Source organism: Ictidomys tridecemlineatus, chromosome 15, assembly GCF_052094955.1.
Source record: "Ictidomys tridecemlineatus isolate mIctTri1 chromosome 15, mIctTri1.hap1, whole genome shotgun sequence".
Taxonomy (NCBI): Eukaryota; Metazoa; Chordata; class Mammalia; order Rodentia; family Sciuridae; genus Ictidomys; species Ictidomys tridecemlineatus.
In genome coordinates this window covers 43,379,768-43,398,208 of record NC_135491.1, presented here as the reverse complement: position 1 = coordinate 43,398,208, position 18,441 = coordinate 43,379,768, and the positions used below count along the sequence as shown (strand labels likewise).

General features: G+C 44.1%; 1 protein-coding gene across 2 annotated transcripts; it reads right to left on the bottom strand.

Moving 5' to 3' along the window:
• Positions 1-1,276: 1,276 nt before the first annotated feature.
• Positions 1,277-8,191, bottom strand: Pdp2 (pyruvate dehydrogenase phosphatase catalytic subunit 2). 2 transcript variants are annotated; one of them, XM_078032440.1, is made up of 3 exons: positions 8,039-8,168; positions 7,426-7,533; positions 1,277-6,219 (listed from the first exon to the last, which is right to left on the bottom strand). In XM_078032440.1, the coding sequence occupies exon 3, from the start codon at positions 6,180-6,182 to the stop codon at positions 4,590-4,592; it is 1,593 nt and encodes a 530-aa protein (XP_077888566.1). In that variant the 5' UTR covers positions 6,183-6,219; positions 7,426-7,533; positions 8,039-8,168; the 3' UTR covers positions 1,277-4,589. The 2 variants fall into 2 exon arrangements, with proteins under 2 accessions (XP_077888566.1, XP_005318327.1); XM_005318270.4 differs by lacking the exon at positions 7,426-7,533 and having other exon boundaries at positions 8,039-8,191.
• Positions 8,192-18,441: the final 10,250 nt, after the last annotated feature.

The window sequence follows — 18,441 nt, the reverse complement described above, 5'->3', positions numbered from 1 at the left end:
TAGGGGAGCCACCTGAAGTGCAGACTCCACAATTCAGAGGTTCTCCAGACTGAGGACCATTTAAGGGCACTTAATAGCATCAAGTAAAATAGAAACAAAAACACTAAGGGTGAAAACTGAAACTTAAATTTGTAAATTTAATTTCCCTCTCTCTAGGAAAATTGAGCCCAAACAGTTCAATTTTTAAAATGTAGTTCTTCTGTGTTCCTTCTATTTTTATTGTCTTTCAAAATTATCAGATATTGGAATGTCTAAGATAAGTATATGGAGCCTAATAGTCAAAGCAGTATCAAGAATTAACAAACCTATTTCTCTATTTTATTCTCGGCAATGAGCCTAAAAAGTCTTCTGGCTCCCTTTCAGCACCAGTGACCTCTTCTCCTGGCCCCTCTACGCTGGTCCAAAACTGTGCAAAAAGAGGTTTTCAATGAAGTATTTTCCCTTTCTGAAAGTTCAGTACAGGGACAATATTTAAAACTTGGTTCAAATCTTGTCCATACTATGGAATCATGGGAAGTTTTCTAACTTGAGCCTTTTATCAAAGAAAAAAGGGGGATAATATATCATTATTCTCCAGTTTCACCTTCCATCTTTCCCTCACCAAAATCTGCTAAAAAATGATAAAATGTTAAGGTGATGATATACTAATTACCCTGATTGGATCAATACACAATGTACACATGAGCTAAAATATCAGATTGTAACCCATAAATATGTACAATCTTCTATGTCAATCAAAAATCTGTTCCTTGCCGGGTGTGGTTGCGCAGGCCTATAATCCCTGTGGCTCAGGAGGCTGAGGCAGGAGGATCATTAGTTCAAAGCCAGACTCAGCAACAGTGAGGTGCAAAGCAACTCAATGAGATCCTGTCTCTAAATAAAATACAAAATAGGGCTGGGGATATGGCTCAGTGGTTGAGTGCCCCTGAGTTCAATCCCTAATGCCCTCCCAAAAAATCTGCTCCTTCTAAAAGCCCAATACATACACACACACACACACAGACAAAATCAACATCTATCTAAAATCCCAGTAGGCCTTGGCCCTAAATGTATGGAGACCCTCACAGCACAAGTCTATTCCCTTTTCCACATATGGTTAACATAAATGAGGACTTCCTGGGTACTCAGCAGCCACCAAAAATTTGTAGAACACCATGTTTGTCTTTTGGGTGGACTCTTAAAGCCTAAACTCTTCCTTGGTCAGATAAAGGTGGTGTAACAAAACACAGTGTCCTAAAGGCTAGAAAAATTAGTGCTCACACCAAAGGAAGCCAAATTTCATTTTGCTTCTTTTATTTACAAGTTTTGATTAAATAGCACTAATGGTTGGAGAAAATCAGTGTCAGATATGAACATTGGTTACAGTGCCAAATACAAATGCCAATAATTATTAAAGAACATGGTTAATAATTATTCCAAGAGAATGTTTAATAAATATTTTCTGGGAGGCAAGTTAGACATCAGATGCCCCAGAAGGAAGGGACAGTGCCTGGGTCGGCTCAGGAGATGGTTAAACAGCAACCAAACATACCTTCCCCTCAGGTCATGCACATGGCAGCTCTATCACAAGCTTATTGAGGTGTCATAAGTCTGGGTCCCCCAGCTCCAAGGCTATACCAGGGCTTTTTCTGTAATGGGGATCACATTTCAGAAACAAGTGAAGAATCATTTTCTGATGAAACCAAGTTGACTCAGTTCCAGGATGTTATGGTTTGACCTGGAAATTTAAGACTTCCCAAAAGTTGTCAAATAAACATGGGCCGTTATGGGCTGATGGACTAAAGAGTCCAGCCAGACTCATTCTGAACACCTTTTTTTTATTCCACATAATTATATTCTTCTTTAACTAATTCGAGTTCAAGTTGTTTATGTTTCATTTATGTTTAAAAAGTGTCAATTTGTGTCTCAAACTGAACCTTCAAGACCTATAACATTTTAGGCCAAATGTACTTCAGGGAAAAATATGTTCACACATTAATATATCCCAAGGTTTATATTTTCATTATAATAAATTTTCTTTAATATACAAATAACATCTCAGAAAGCTGAATCTCAGTAACAATCTAGCATACCAATTTGAATTGAGAATACCATCTTCTCTATCCATTTTGACCCAGAATTGACAGAGCTATATTATTTATATATAAATAATATCTAAATTACACCAATATTATCAGTTTCATACCTAAAATAATAAATAATTTTAAGCACCAAAGCATATTTCCTTTAAAGTTACATCTAAAATATTACATGGCCAATTGCATTTAAAAAAAAATATTTAAAAAGCCTCAAAATTGAAATCTCTCTATAAAAGGAATGACAGGTGCTTTGCAAAATTTGACAAAGACCTCTAACCTCCTTTCCAATTGCAGTGTCCCAAAGCAGTAGACCATGTGCTTTAGGAAGGCTGCTAATAAGAACTAAAGTCTGGAGACAGACACACTGGAGTTTAACCAGAGGGTTAGACTCCCTGGAGCACTCATAGTAAGAACTGACAGTTCACAGCAGAAAAAAGACATAAATGGGCCATTCTTCCCTTTCAATATGCCAACTAGATAGGAGGGAAATCTAATAGGCAAAGGAAAAAAACAGGCTTGGAGACACAGGTGGGAAATCTGTGTTCTATCAGCTGCTACTCAAGCTACTGAATCAGACACATTTATGAACCATGCATCCAAAGTAGGATTCAGACGCTCTAGGCCAGTTAAGGTTCCAGGGTATAGCTGGCATGGAAAACAAAGGACAAAGAAAAACATTAGGCAAGCAGAGTCCGCATCTCAGTTTGAACAAAGAACCTTCATGCTAACAGAATGGTAGTGATTCACGTTTTATTTCTGAGTTAAGGTCTAAGAGATCTAAGAGAATAATAATGGTTTCAGGAAAAAAAGGACCAAGACTTAAGTACCTAAAAGAGAATTTCTTAGATGAAGCCATGTCACTAAACAGGTGTCCTGGATGATATACAAAGAAATGTCCCCATATTAGACATATCCCAACGATTGACTGAATGTCAGCTGGGACACAAATAAGAGGAAAACACTCAGGTTATTAGCTTTTCGTTTCAGGGGGATGGCAGGGTAAGAGGGATCAACTAATGCAATTTGACTACGCTGAAGAATTCTGCCTGATGCAGTACAGGAAAACCAAAATGGTCAATTTTGTGGAATTATATTTGTGTTTCTATTTAGGGACACATTTCCTGTTTAAATGCCACAGCTGCACATGACAAGAGGAAATTCATCCCAAAAAGGATCCATGTGGGTTAATTTTTAAGTAAACAGTCTCTGTGGCCCATGGAAACCATGACAAGTTAAATTTTTATTTTTGCCTTAACTCCTATACTAAACATGGTCTAATTTCTGAGAAGTAACAATGGTGATTGATCGCATTCTAGGGTAGATGTCCCATCTAATAAGTCTCACTCCTCCCTCCTCCTCACTGCCCTTCAGGATGCAGAGTCTCGGACAATACCTGTTCTCTTTAGACCCTTCATGTTTTCACCTCTCCAGATTCAGACTAAATCTTAAGTCCACTAAATAATTCCGTCTCCTGCCTAAATGTCCATCACAACTATCACACATGCTCACATAGCCTCCTTTCCTGAAACCCATTTGAATAGAAAACAGGTGAAAGACTTTCTAAGATACTCTTGTGTAGTCAGCAGCTGCAGGGCAAGACTGGGCAGAGGTAGAAGGACTGTGTCAGATGGAATTAACAGAAGAATGTTTGAGAGATATAATCAAAAAGGCTAAATGCTGTAAATAATCCCCTCAGGAAGTGAAGGGGGTTATTAAATAAGCCTAGAAGGACATTTTTTAACACAAGAAAAAGGCCAGGAGTTAAGGATTAGACATAAATTACCCCCTAGTATGGCTCAAAGTTTCTGGAGTGAGACTCATTGCTGTACAAGTAAATTTAGCTGGTCCAGAGGCTTAGACCCTCTTACTCTCAGCTAAAAAACAAAACATGCTTACAGTAGGCCTGCTTGTAAGTTTGAGGATTAATTTGTAAATAAGCTAAAACAGAACTAGAATGTAGTATTACAGAAGGTCTTCACAAGAATATTCACAAAAAAAGTTAGAATATTGCATAGAAAAGTGTACTGTAGTATGCTTTGTAACCCTAGGCTTTATTAATTAAACAAAACAAAACAAAAAAAAACTCTTCATAAGCCTAGATGCATGATTGTGAATTCAGAATGATCAAATATGCAGATTTTGCAGTTGAATCTCAGAAGATCCTGAAGTTCTTTATGCTTAGAATCATGATTAAATTTACCCTTTGAAAGTTCAGGATGACACAGTTTAACAGTGTCTTTATAAGGATTTGGGCTATATGAGCCAAGGGCCAATTCTATGGTCCTCTGCCCTCTCTGCATAGAAGAGTTGACCAGTACATTCAGACATATGAAATCACCACTACTGTTTTTAAACCTTAGCTGTTTTCCTCCTCTTCTCATGTTAGTCAAATATTCAGCAAGCTAATATCTGCCTGTCCTTTCAACAGTGATATTTGCATAGCTCATTTAAAAGTAAAAGAAAATGTTTTAAAGAGCATTTATGTTAACTGGGCAATAGGATGGGAAACTCTTAATCCCCCTTGTAATACGCATCAATTGAGTCTGAGTTAAAATACACCACAGTGACAGTGATATCATCCCTGTACATCCTTGCCAGGTCCTCTGGCAAGGTCAGCATTGCTGTCAGTCGCTCTGGCTCCATCTCCCCATACTCGTTGCTCCCAATGGCATGCCTGATCAGGTGTGTGGCTGCATTTTGGTCAGCTGCGTGGAGCCCACTAACTTTCCTCTGCAGCAGCAGACTCTGCATGAGCCCCAGGTTGGCGGGTCTTTGGGCCAGGTCTGGCTTGTGGCAACCTGCCTTGGACAGGTGCCCCACCACCAGTCTTACCACATCCTCATTGTCCAGCATGTCCCACAGGCCATCGGAGGCCAGCACGAGGAACTTATCCTGGGGCCTCAGCCTGTGGTACGTAACCTCAGGTTTGGCAGTCAGGTAGGGTGGAGTATAGTAGTGTGGGGGGGTGAACTGGTAAATGTTGAGGGCCTCAGTATCAAAGCCCCTTTCTAGGACGTTGCGCTGCAGCTCTTTACTCCACTTCAGCTGAACATCCCCAAAGGCCCTGCAGGGCATGAGGACACCCAGCAATCTGTCATCTATGATGACTGTCTTGTCCTCTGACTCAGGGTGTTCCCTTTTAAGCCGGGATAGCTCAGCTGGATTCCAGGCATTGTGGTCACGGGTAAGGGGTAGACAAGACCACATACCATTGTCCTCCTGAACACCAAGGATGGCCCGGCAGTCACCAGCATTTGCTACATGCAAGTGAACTCCGTTGACATGGGCCATGCAAGCTGTTGCCCCAGAGAAGGCAACCTGGAGTGATAGGTTCTTTGTCACTTCATCTTCCAGGGGAGCCTGGATTTCCAGTGAGATATCAGAATCCAGTCTCTGGAACGAGTACATTAATGCTTCCTCAATGCTCAGTCCCAATTCCATGTGTAGGTCAAGTAGCTCCTGCCAATAGACACGGAGGTGGTCAAGATGCACTGAAGTGATATCTTTATAGATACTGTCCCCAGGATGTTTGAGCCACTGCAGGATGGGCAGCAGGGGCTTCATGTTCTCCATTGCTCCCTCCATCTGCTCCAAGGTTTGGTGGGACATCAGGGACACTGCCACATAATAGAAGAGCCTCTCGCTCACTGCTTGTGCACATGCATGGCCACCGTGTCCATCAAAGATGCCAAACATCAGTCCACTGGTCTGCAAGCAGGAGGCTATACCTCTCCGGTCCTCCACTGGGGAATTGGCAGCTAGCTGATTGCTCTCAAACCGCAACACTGAATTTGGGACTCCACTGTTGAAGTCAAGGATCTTGTGGGATGATTCACCAGCGCGAAGCACTTCGTTTACCTGCTCAGGACTGAGCTGCAAGTGGAAATCCTCTTCCTCCGTTGATGTGTGTCTGTAAGCTTTCTGTAGAGCGAAGCTACCACAAGGGGAACTGTTTTTCAGCGTTGGTGGCACCCAGGAAAAGAGCTTCCATTTCGATTGATTCCTATTTGAAATACACCTTGAGTATAAGCGTCTTCCCCCTTGAAATGTAGCAATGTGGTTCCTTGCAGAATTTAAGATCCAGTAGGACACAGTACTTGACATTCTGAATATAAACTAGCAAACGGGAATTTTTTTAAGCCTGAAAATTAAAGAGTTTAAGAAAGTTTCAAAATTTCTTAAAAATATCAACTTCTGAAACATTTAATTTGCTAGTATCCTAAACAAAAATGATTTAAGCAATTTAGAAGAGTTGATTAAATTCAAAAGGCTAAGTAAGTGTCCCTATTCCTCATTATAACACATAATCACATTCTACAAATTTGGGATACAGGTTTTATATATTTTCTGCTTTTACAGGGTCACTGAAGTCCTCCCTTCTCCCTACTAGCCAACTCAGAGTCTCTTTTTCCTCTCCTTCCCAAATTCTTTCTCCTGCAAGACCCTATTGTCTAGCTCCCATGTACACAATCTCCCCAGCACTCAAAATATTCATTTAGATATCTGCTTCCTTACTAGTCTATAAGCTCCATGTGTTTAAAAACTATTAACTATCTTACCATTAGTTCTTCAGTGTCTAGCCCTGTACCTGGCACACAATAAGTTCTTAAATATTGCTAAATGTGACATTTTCAGAGGCCCAGTAATTATCTGTCTAGCATTGGATATACTGCATAATCTGAACTCCAGTTATCCACGGGTGGGATGGTAATAATGCCAGTCTAACAGAGTTTCGTGAAGATTTAATAAAATATGATCCTTTTGCTTAGAAAAAAAGCAGTTATTTTTGTCATTAAGTATATATTCCTCCATGCTGTTCTTATAACTTTGAATCTGGCTTTCCTGTTATGAGCATTTTGTGTGTGTGTGCGTGTGTGTGTTCTAATCCACTGAATGAATATGTAATATGCCTCAATTGACTTATCTAATGCTAAGGACTTAGAGGTTGTTTCCACTAACCTGTTATTTGTAAAACACCTAACCACATGGCCTTATGCAGCAACCTTTTTCTTACTTAGGTTTTAATCTACTTATTCCCAAATGAGGATTCAGTAGATCAAAGGTCTTGGACTCATTGCCAACACTGATTTCTAAAAAGCTTCACATCTGCCTCCAGAGAGGCATGAAAGAAACAGTTTCATAGTGCCTTTTCCAGCCTTCGTGGTATTTTTCCTTGGGCAACGAGGAAAAAAAAAAAAAACTGCTCCAGCCATTATAATTAGCTTCTCTCAGATGACCGGGGAAGGAGGAAGGGCATTTCCCACGTGTTTTCAGATTTCATTATGAAATCTGCCCTCTCTGAGTTTGTCTGGATTTCGAGAGCCCCAGCACTGAGGACAGTACCCACCCCGCTAAACTTGGGGACAGGAGAGGTCAGTCAGGAGCACAGAGGGCTTCGGACACTTCCGGGCTCAGCAGAGCCGGCAGGCAGCAGCTGGGACCCAATTTCACGTCTCTTTAAAAAAAAAAAAAAAAAAAAAAAAAAAAAAAGACAGGTCTGGAGTTCAAGTCTATGATCCCTGCCTTATAGCCCGGGCTCCAGAATCTACTAAGCCCGATGCCCCTCAAACCCGGGCGCGGCCACGTCCCAGCTCCCAGCCACCCCACCGACTTGGTGCCTCTGAGTCTCCACTTCCCAGGTTGTACAAGATGGGAACTCGGTCAGGACGCCAAGCTCAAAGGGTGCTCCGGGCATAAAACTGCTAGTGTGGGTGTCGCGGTCCACAGCCGAGTCCTCGGCCAGCCCGCAGGCCCACGTGGCGCGTGCGTGCGAGTGGGGTGACGGTGACCGTGGGCCCAGCTTGTCCCTCCCGGCTACGGGCCCGCCCTCTAACCTCCCCTCACCCCATTCGGCTCTCCACCCAACACCTAAGGCCGCGCCGAGCGCGGGAGAGAGCCAGGCGCCGGCGAGGGCTGGCAGGAAAGGAGGCGTCCACATCTCGGGTCATCCCCTTCCTTACCTCGAACCTCCAGCCCTTTTCTCACCAGCTTGCTCGCTGCCGCCTTCTCGGGCACCTCAGCTGCGCGCTTGCGCACAGTGCAGGGGCAGCCGCCTCTCCGGTCCCACTTCCCGAGAACCCGCCCTAGAAGAGAACAAGCTCCAGAAGAAAGCCCCGCCCTAAATTCCTGATTGGTTTATCTTCGGAGGCGGGTCCTTGACGAACAGTAATATTGCCCAATGATGAAGAGGACAAGAAGCCGGCAGAGAGGCGTGACTGGGAGGGGCTAACACCGCCCTCCACTTTATCCGCCCGGATTCTGACAGTACCTGAAAGCTGGGCTACCTGACCCGGCAGTCACGAGACTGAGTCCCGCCACTACGTAACGGCTGCGCTTTGCACACCCCGAACCTAGCGGCCAATCCGGTTCCTTACTGTTAATATCCCCTGGCTTCCTATTCCTGTATCGACCCCTCTCCTAAGTATCGCACCTGTAAAATATTCAACAACTTGGACACCTGCTCCATGGGTGCCTTAAGCAAAACTTGCCCTGAACTTAACTTCCTACCAAACCCTTTCCTCTCCTAACCCAATAATGGCCTCACCATCTGCCCAAAGATCCAAGTCAAAAACCCTGGGGGTAACCTCGAAGCCTCCTTCTTCCTCCTCACAATCAGTTAAGAATTTTGTCAAGCCCATTTTCTAAATACCTGTCCACCCATCCATTTACCTCCAGCTCCTCCATCCTATTCCAAGTCCTGGTCTTCCTACCAACTTAGTGATTTTTCTTTTTTTTTTTTTTTCTTTTTTTTTTGGAGGGGGGCGGGGACTGGGGATTGAACCCAAAGATGTTCTACCACTGAGCTACATTCCCAGGCTTTTTTATTTTTTATTTTACCCAGGCTGGCCTTGATCTTACAATCCTGCCTCAGCCTCCTGAGTCGCTGGGATTCCAGGAGTGTTCTATCCCTAGAACACTACCACAAATTTTGACTACTCATTCTTTACAGAGCAGCCAAAATAACCCTTCTTTAAAAAAACAAAAACAAAAACAAAAACAAAAACAAAAAAAAACACCTGCTCCAGAATCTTCGTTGGCTCCCCACCAACCACTGCCTTGAACTCACAATTACACTGGCCTGTCACTGACAAGTATAACAGCAAGATTAGTGGTTGGCAGATTAAGAAAGGCAGAGAACATCAGATATTCCCCTCAGGCCCTTCTGGTACTAACATTGTGAGAGTCCTGTCATTCTCTGCTTCCTTACAAATTATTTTAATAAAACTCTACTAACTGTGGAAAGTCAAATGGAGTCCTTCCTTGCAGGCAGAGAAAAAGTTACTTAGAATTCTGAGAATGGGATCTTCAGGAAGGAAGTCACAATGGTTTACCTGAGGAGCCTGGCCAGCCTACCTGGACCCAAGGATATGCCTGCAGGAAAACTTGTCCTGGATGATATTTGTACTGCCACTCAGGCTTTTCTGGAAATACTAAGTAGGGATTTACAATATCTATCCTCTTGGGGGTGGGGGCTGCTGTTTCAGACTTGTACTAAAATAACTCTAACTCTAAAAATGAGTGTGAGGCAACCAGGAAGCACACTTTTGTTATTGTTGTTTTTTTGTACAAATAGTTCATTTGAGGTTACAGAGGGTTATCCTTCAGGATAGATGCAGCAGAGTATAATTGCTCAAACTGCAGGCCCTGGACTGAGTCCTAGAGACACACAGATGGTCCCCACCACTTTCCTGAGAAATATCACATCACTCTACTAAGCCTCAAACAACAGAGTTTTTCTAAGTTACCACATACCCCACTTCCAAATAAAAATGTACCCTTGAGGATGTTATATTGTCTTAGTCAGCTTCTTTGCTGCTGCAGATAAAAGGACCCAAGCAGAACAACTGTAGAGGAGAAGTTTATTTGAGGGCTCATGATTTCAGGGGTGTTAGTCCATGGAAGGGGCTCTATTCCTCAGGGCTAGAACTGAGGCAGAACATCAGGGTGAAAGAGTGTGGCAGAGGGAAGCCACTCACATGGTGATCAGAAAGCAGGGAGAGCAACTCTACTTACCAGATACAAATATATACCCCAAAGCCATGCCCAATTCCTGTTTCTTCCAGCCACACACTACCACTTCAGTTACCAATCAGTTAATCTCTATCAGGGGATTAATTCACTGATTGGGTTAAGACTCTTATAACCCAATCATTTCTCCTCTGAACCTTCTTGCATTGTCTCACACATGAGTTTTGAGGGATACCTCACATTCAAACCATAATATTCTGCCCCTGGTCCCCCAAACTCACAACCATCTCACAATGCAAAATACATTTAGTCCATCCCCAAGAGTCCCCATAATCTCAACAGTTCCGAGATTGCTCAAAATTCAAGTCCAAAGTCTTCTCTGAGGCTCAAGGCAATCTCCATGTGAACTCTTGTAAAATTAAAAGCAATTTACGAGTATCCAATATATAAAGGTTCAGAGTACAAACAAGTCCTGTAGCTCCACCTCGGCATCTAGGGCACATAGCCTTGTGAGGTTCTCTCCACAGGGCTTGGGTAGGTCTGCCCCTGTTCTCCTGTGGCCTTGTTTGTTGCAGCCCAAGTGGTCTTTCCGTTGGCTTGTGTCTGCTCAATTTCTGTAGCTTTCCTAGGACAATATCCCACATTACTGGCATTTCTTAATCTTGGGGGTCTCCACTGCAGCTTTGGCTTCCTTCTCACTTCTCCACACTTGGACTTCTCAGGAGGTTCCTGCAGGGACTGTAACCCTCCTACACTTTGTCTGGCCTCCCACACCTTCCTTTGAAATCTTGGTGGAAGCCTCTTTGAATCCCTAACTCCAGTATCCAGGATTCCTGCAGAGCCAGAACCACATGGTTGACACCAAGATCTGCTGCCATCTCAAGCAGGAGACAAGCCTATAGGGATCCTTGCTACAGCAGCCTCTGAGTGTCTGGATAGCTGAGCACGTTGAACAAACTTCCCAGGCCCCCTTGTTCAAGAAGGGTGCCCCATTGGTCTCTTCTCAAAAGAATTTTCATTTTACTCCCTTGAGTTTGAGATGGGTGTGATCTTGTTAGCTCCTGAAATGCCCTGAAACCATCTGTCTCTGGACAAAGTCTTTAGCTTTTCTTTAGTGGCAATAAGGTCTTTAACAACTGCAACTTCCTTAGCCCCAGTTTTACATCTGCCTTTCAAGTCTACTTTTTTCCAAATCTTTCTGCTCCTGATTATCACATAGTGCCCCCTTGTCTTCAAAGAGAATGGCTACCCATGTCTGCAGAGCAGCAAACTCAGGGAGTACTGAGCAAACTTTGAGGTTGTGTTAGTAACAAACACTTAAGAATTTTTGAAAAATATAAGTCCTGCCTCAGTCCCTTTCTTTCTTTTTTTTTTTTTTTAAGAGAGAGAGAGAGAGAGAGAGGGAATTTTTTTAATATTTATTTTTTATTTTTCAGCAGACACCACATCTTTGTTTGTATGTGGTGCTGAGGATCAAACCCAGGCCGCACGCATGCCAGGTGAGCGCGCTACCACTTGAGCCACATCCCCAGCCCCCCTTTCTTAATTATGCTTTGAACCAACACTACTAACAGGTTTACCAAGGTGTTAGGAAGCCTTAAATGATTGTGTTAAGCTCCTAGAGCTTAGAGTCAACACTTGCTCTTCCCTAGAGGAGAATGGGCAGACTCTTTTGGAAAAGATGATCTGTCTTTCTCAGACTACCACACACACACACACACACACACACACACACCTACCGTTTCCCTCTACAGTTCTGGGGTTTTTCTTTCTTTCTTTCTTTTTTTAAGTTGTAGATGGACACAATGCCTTTATTTTGTTTATTTATTTATATGTGGTGCTGAGGATTGAACCCAGTGCCTCACATGTGTGAGGCAAGTGCTCTACCACTGAAGCACAACCCCAGCCCCCTGTTCTGGGGATTGAATCCAGGAACTCACACATACTAGGCAGAATATATCTCTACCACTGAGAAATATTCCCAGCCCCTGCTACGTTTTACTTTGAGACAGGGTCTCAGTTGCTGAGGCTGGCCTTGAACTTGAGATCCTCCTGCCTCAGCCTCCCCAGTTGTTGAGACTACAGGCATGTGCCACTGCACCCTGCTCTCAGTCTCTTTAAGGCTTTTCAAAACATGGGGCAATCTCTTTCGCCAACCATACAGAGAAGATGCACCCAAGGCTGCACCTTCCAAGGGTCCTGGGGGCAAAATAATCACTCCCCTTGCTACTACCATCTCACATCCATCCTTACATTCAGGCCATATTTTCTGAAGGGCCCAGAATTCCCCATCTCCCTGAGAATCCCAAGCCTGAGGCCTGCCATTTCTGCTACCTTCTTGCTGTGTGACTCTGGATTAGTCACTTTCTCTGAGATCCTATGTAACTACTTGGAAGGGCAGAGTGTGTTTGGGGGCTTTGTGATTGTCATTTACACCACAGGTTAAAAATGACTCATATATTTTCATAAAAGTAGTTTAGAGAGGAATAGAAGAAGGCCCTAGTAAACTGGTGTATGAAGAGGTGAGAGGGAGGCACCTCTCAGGGAGGCACCTGGGAGAGGTGCCTCCGAGCCTTGCAGGAACCGACTGGCTGCAGGAAGATTGCCAGTAGGAAGCGCTGGGCACCGCCCTCCCCAGTCTCCCCAGGGGCTGTGGCTGAGGAAGACCGCAGTGTCGGCTGGGTCGACAAATAATGGCCCTGGATCCCAGAATGTGCAGCCTAATGAAACAGAAGCTCTGCAGGAAACCGCGAGCACCCAGCAGTCCCTCCCTGGACTTCCCGGGGAGGCCTTAACTGAGCAAGTGCGCAGGCCACTCCATGAGAACCGAGGGATCAGCTCGCAGCCTGGGTATGCACAGGGATGTGGTGCAGGGTGTCAGAGTCCTTCTCCTGGCAGTGACTGCCCCCCCACCCCCACCCCCACCCCCGCCTTGGCCTGAGGAGGGGCCTCCCCACACTTATCAGGACACAGAAGCATCGGGTTGAAAGTAGACAGGACCGAATATCCAGGGTAGGACCACGACATGGGGTTTTGATAACAACAGTGACATATTTGTTTCTCCAGCGCCTCGCCCCCAACAACCACCACCACAATTGTGCATGCCCGTTTTGCCTGAAGAGAAGTGTTTACTAGGACACAAAAGCCAATAGTTAACAATGTTCAACTCTGGGTCATAGGACTCTGTAAGAACTTTCACATTCTTTACCTTTCCATTTATTTCTTTACTTAAAAAAAAATTGTAGTTATAGATGGACAGCATGATTTTATTGTATTTGTTTCATTTTTATGTGGTGCTAAGGATCAAACCCAGAGCCTCACACCTTAGGCAAGCGCTCTGTCATTGAGCTACACCCCAGTCCCTATTTCTTTTTTTTTTTATTATTATAATTTTATTTTTTTTTATTGGTTGTTCACAACATTACAAAGCTCTTGACATATCATATTTCATACATTAGATTGAAGTGGGTTATGAACTCCCAATTTTACCCCAAATGCAGATTGCAGAATCACGTCGGTTATATATCTACAATTTTACATAATACCCTATTAGTAATTGTTGTATTCTGCTACCTTTCCTATCCCCTACTATCCCCCCTTCCCTCCCCTCCCATCTTCTCTCTCTACCCCATCTACTGTAATTCATTTCTCTCCTTGTTTATTTTCCCATTCCCCTCACAACCTCTTATATGTAATTTTGTATAGCAATGAGGGTCTCCCTCCATTTCCATGCAATTTCCCTTTTCTCTCCCTTTCCCTCCCACCTCATGCCTCTGTTTAATGTTAATCTTTTCTTCCTGCTCTTCCTCCCTGCTCTGTTCATAGTTGCTCTCATTATATCAAAGAAGACATTTGGTATTTGTTTTTTAGGGATTGGCTAGCTTCACTAAGCATAATCTGCTCTAGTGCCGTCCATTTCCCTGCAAATTCTATGATTTTGTCATTTTTTATTGCTGCATAGTCAGCCCCTATTTCTTTACTTCTTAAACAGAGAAGCTTGCTTTTAATAGTCAGGGAACCCCCTCCCAATATCTCTTCTTACACACAGAAGAGTGGGAGAGAAGAAGGCCCAGCACAGGGCACTGTCTCTGGGGGCTCAGAGGCAGCAGGAAAGAGGACAGAGCTCACCCTTGGGCCTGGGGCTGGGCACTGGAGGTCCTGCTGTTTTAGATCAGGAAATCAGGGAAGGCTCCTCTGATAAGGTAGACTTTCATAGAGATCTGAAGGAAGTTAGGGAATGAGAGAACATTCCAAGGGGATAAAACAGCAGGGGCAAAGGTCCTTGACTTGTGGGCAAAACGAAGGACTTGGAATTTATGGCCAGGGCGGCCTGCCCAGTCTCCACCCATTGGACCAGCTCTGACCAGGACTTGAGAGCATGTCTCCCCACTGCTTTCCTGAGTGTATTTCCTGGAACACCATCTCACAAAGTGTTCTCAGATGAAAGGGCCACAGCCCACTACCCACCCCTGGAAGCAAATCACAATGCCCAATTGGCAATTCAAGCTCTGAAAAATCCTTTAGAAAAAGGAATTCTTCCACCTTTAGTGCAGCCATTCCACATGTTTCACGATGACTCACTTCTTTGCTGGAAAAGCTGGTCACGTGTTGCAGAATTCATATGCTTTGTGAGAGACTCACACATACATTTTTTGAAATATAAAGTCCAGAGGCCTGAACTGACTGCCCCAATTTCCTCAGGGTCCTAACTTTAAGTCTGTGGCTAAGATGGGTCTGGACCCTGCCCTCTGGTCCTCCCAGGCAAGCCCTTATCCTGGAAACTCCTTTATCTACATTTAGAAGTCTCCGGGCTGATTTGGGCACCTCTGAGGTCAGATGGAAAGCTGCATGGTGGGAAAACAACTAGCCCCACTTCAGTGCAGTGTTTTTGTTTGGTCATCTTAGATAAAGACTATAAGTTAAATAGGGCCTTCACCTACTCGGTGCTAACAGTGTGTGGGTGTTTTCTGAGCCTGGTCTTCATTGGGAAATGCAGGACAAATGTGTTTCAAACACACTCCTGGAAAACCAATAGCAAGGATCAAAGCCTGCAAACCCCTAGGCTCAGTGGTGCACGCCTGGATTCCAGAGACTTACTGAGGCTGGAAGATCACAAGTTGGAGAACAGCCTTGGCAATTTAGTCAGACCCTGTTTTTCTAAATGAAAAATTAAAAAAAGGGTTGGGGTGCAGCAGCTCAGTAGTAGAGCAGTCCTGGGTTCAATTCCCAGTACTGGAGGGAGAAAGAAAGAAAGAAAAAAAAAAAAAAAGCTTGCAATCTCTACCTGAACAACCCATTTCTCTGAAGGAGACTGAAAATTCAGACTGGGTGATTTTTTTCTTCTCTGCTGAGGACTAGGGTGGCGCTATACCCTTGAGGTTTATGTATGAAGTATCAAGTCCCAGCCATTCTTTATATCTGATTTTCCAAGAGACAAGAGCCTCCTCTGGCACAGGTACCCAGTGTAATCTGGTGCTTTATGAGGCTGGGCCTTGAATCAGACAAACATGAGAACCCTAGCACTGCCATTGCCCAGATGTGTGACTTGGACAATGGACCTCATCTGAATGTAGAGCCCCATTTCTCCATCTGTTGAATGGGGCAGCTATGCCCATAAATGTTGTGGGGGTAGACCCCCCCACACCAGCTATCTGGGGACAGCAGAATGAGGGCAGGGGAAAATATGTGGGGTGTTGGGGTGGAGCTGGCCTCCTTTCTTTGGCTCCAGAGCTATTTCTGTCTAAAGAACTAGGACCTGTGACTATAATCAGGGCACCCCCATCCCCAGGCTATGCTGGAGACTGGGTCAAATTTAATCCAGCTTTTTCTTACACTGTCCTTCAGTTCCATAGAACTACCCCCAGTCCTTTGGCTTTGCTGACCCTCTATCTAGAATGTCCACCTCTATCCTCCAGGCCTTTGAGGAACCGTGGGATCTCACTGTTTCAGTCATCCATGCACACCCTTTCCCCAGCAGCCCGGTGGCACTAGTGGTACTTCAGTCCTGAAGCCCTGACCAGCAGAAGAAGCAAGAGCTTAGTGCTCCAGAGAAGCAAGAACACAAACAGCAGCAAAAATATGTTAACTAATTTGACAACTAGTAACCTGCTGGTTACTTTCCACTCAGACCCCTGACTAGGATGAACCAAACCACAACTTTGCACATGGCCACCAGAGGGCGTAAACACACCGTAGGAAGCACCTGAGCCCCTCTTGCTTCCTAAAGCAGGTGGGTTGGGGCAGGGCTGGGTGGGTTACTTACACAGCCTGGTTTGGCACTGTCCTAGCACCACATAGCCAGTGATAGGGAGGCTTAACTCCTTTTTTAGGAGACTAGAGAATGGTCCAAGCTAAGGCTTGGCTCTGAAGTAAACCGATCTTGGCCCCAGTAACTTCTTGATACGTGGCCTAGAGCAAGTGTCATAACTAATTTGATACCCCCACAACAATTAGAGGCATAGGTGCCCCATTCAACAATACCTCATCTGCAGAATGGGAATAAGAACAGTACCTACCTAGGAAGGGTGTGAGTCCGATTAAATGAGTGGATTTGTAAATCGTATTTGCTGATGGGTCACCCCACAGACACATGAAGCATGTTATTAGAGGCACCAAAGAAAGATACTTCAAAGTAATTTATTTTACATTTTACTAAAATAAAAGCAGCAGGAGAGACATCAGAACTGTGTTTACCTTCCTTATAGTTACCTGTCAGTTGAGTATCATTTTGTACTATTTTTACATTTAATTACACATTTGGTGTGTGGATTTAGGTAGATTTACAGCCACTTGAGGTCCCTGCAGGGGACTTCAGATGATGAGGACCCCACTGTCTTTTGGGGGCATATTTCCTGGGGGGGATCCTAGAACAACGAACAGGAAATGTTTATGTAGGACTTAGAGAAGTATAGGTCCTGAAGGTTCCTCTGCAGGATGCACTGATCAATAGGCAGCAAGGCTCATGTAGGGTTTTCTTAACCCTCCACCCCCAGAGACCAGCCTGCTCCCTGGAGAGCTGGCTGTAAGGAGGCCTCATCATGAGTATTCTACCCTGCTCCCTCCTCTGATGATCTTTCCCCACCCATGCCTCTCATCCCCTAGACCTGTGGTACCATCCTAGAGAGTATTTGGGGAATCTGGGGTGGAAGTCGTCGCTGGCTGGGAATACCCGGAACTGTGTGTAGTCAGGGGTACTAGGAGACTTCCAGGGCAAATTTAAACAGCAAAGAATTGTCTGAGTCCTTCCTGATATTCAAATGTCCTACCAGGATGTTCAGACAGGTGAACTATCTATTTGTCATCATTTAAGCCTATGATCTTGCTCCATTTCATTTGGAAACAGAAAATATTTTTTCGGTTTGAATATATTATGAGTTTTCCAAGAATATAGTTATCACGTACATTGAGGGAAGATTGCCCTTTTTGTTTGCTCTGGTTTGAATATGGCTTGTCTATACCAAAACTCATGTAGAAGCTTAATTCCTCAATATGAGGATGTTGAGGGGTAATAATATCATGGGGCTCTATCCTCATGAAAAAATTACTAAAAAGCCGGGCACAGAGGCACGCGCCTATGATTCCAGCAACTTGGAAGACTGAGGCAGGAGGATTGTAAGTTTGAAGCCAGCCTCAGGAACTTAGTGAGTTGCTCAGCCTCACTAAATTGCTAAGGCTGGCCTCAAAAAAGGTAGAAGGCTGGGGATGTAGTTCAGTGGTGGAGTTCCCCTAGGTTAATCCCCAGTACCAAAAAAAAAAAAAAAAAAAAAAAAGAGAGAAAGAGAGAGAGAGAGAGAGAGAGAGAGAGAGAGAGAGAAATAGATAGATTACTGTAGTTTCTGGGAGAGAGGGTTAGTCATCCAGAGAGCAGACTGTTACAAGGCAAGCCTGACACCACCTCTCACTCTGATACACATACTCCCTTCCACACTTGCTTCCTTCTCCTTCCACTTTACATCGTGAGTTGAAGCGGCATGATGCCCTCAGAGGCTCTTGCCAGCACTGGAGCAAAAGCTGGCTTTGGATCTTCACTTTTCCAGGCTTTCCAACTATCAGCCAAAATAAACCTCTTTTCTTTATAAATTACTCAATCTCATTAATTTTGTTAAAGCAGCAGAAAAAACAGACTAAGATAGTGTTTGGAATTTTATTAGGAATTATTCACTATCTAGGAAAATCATACCATGGGGGCAAGCATACTTATGTCCCTTTGCCTGGGAGCTACTGAATATGGGTACAAGCATCAAAAGATTTCATCACATCTTAGGTGTCCTTAAGCCTCAGCATTTTTACACTGACACATGTAGTATCTTTATTAAAAAATAAGGGGTTAGGGTTAGAGCTCAGTGGCAGAGCACTTGCCTAGTATGTGTGAGGCACTGGATTCGATCCTCAGCAC

Coding starts and splice junctions, on each gene's coding strand:
- Pdp2 (XM_005318270.4), bottom strand. CDS start 6,182: ATGTCAAGTACTGTGTCCTACTGGATCTTAAATTCTGCAAGGAACCAC.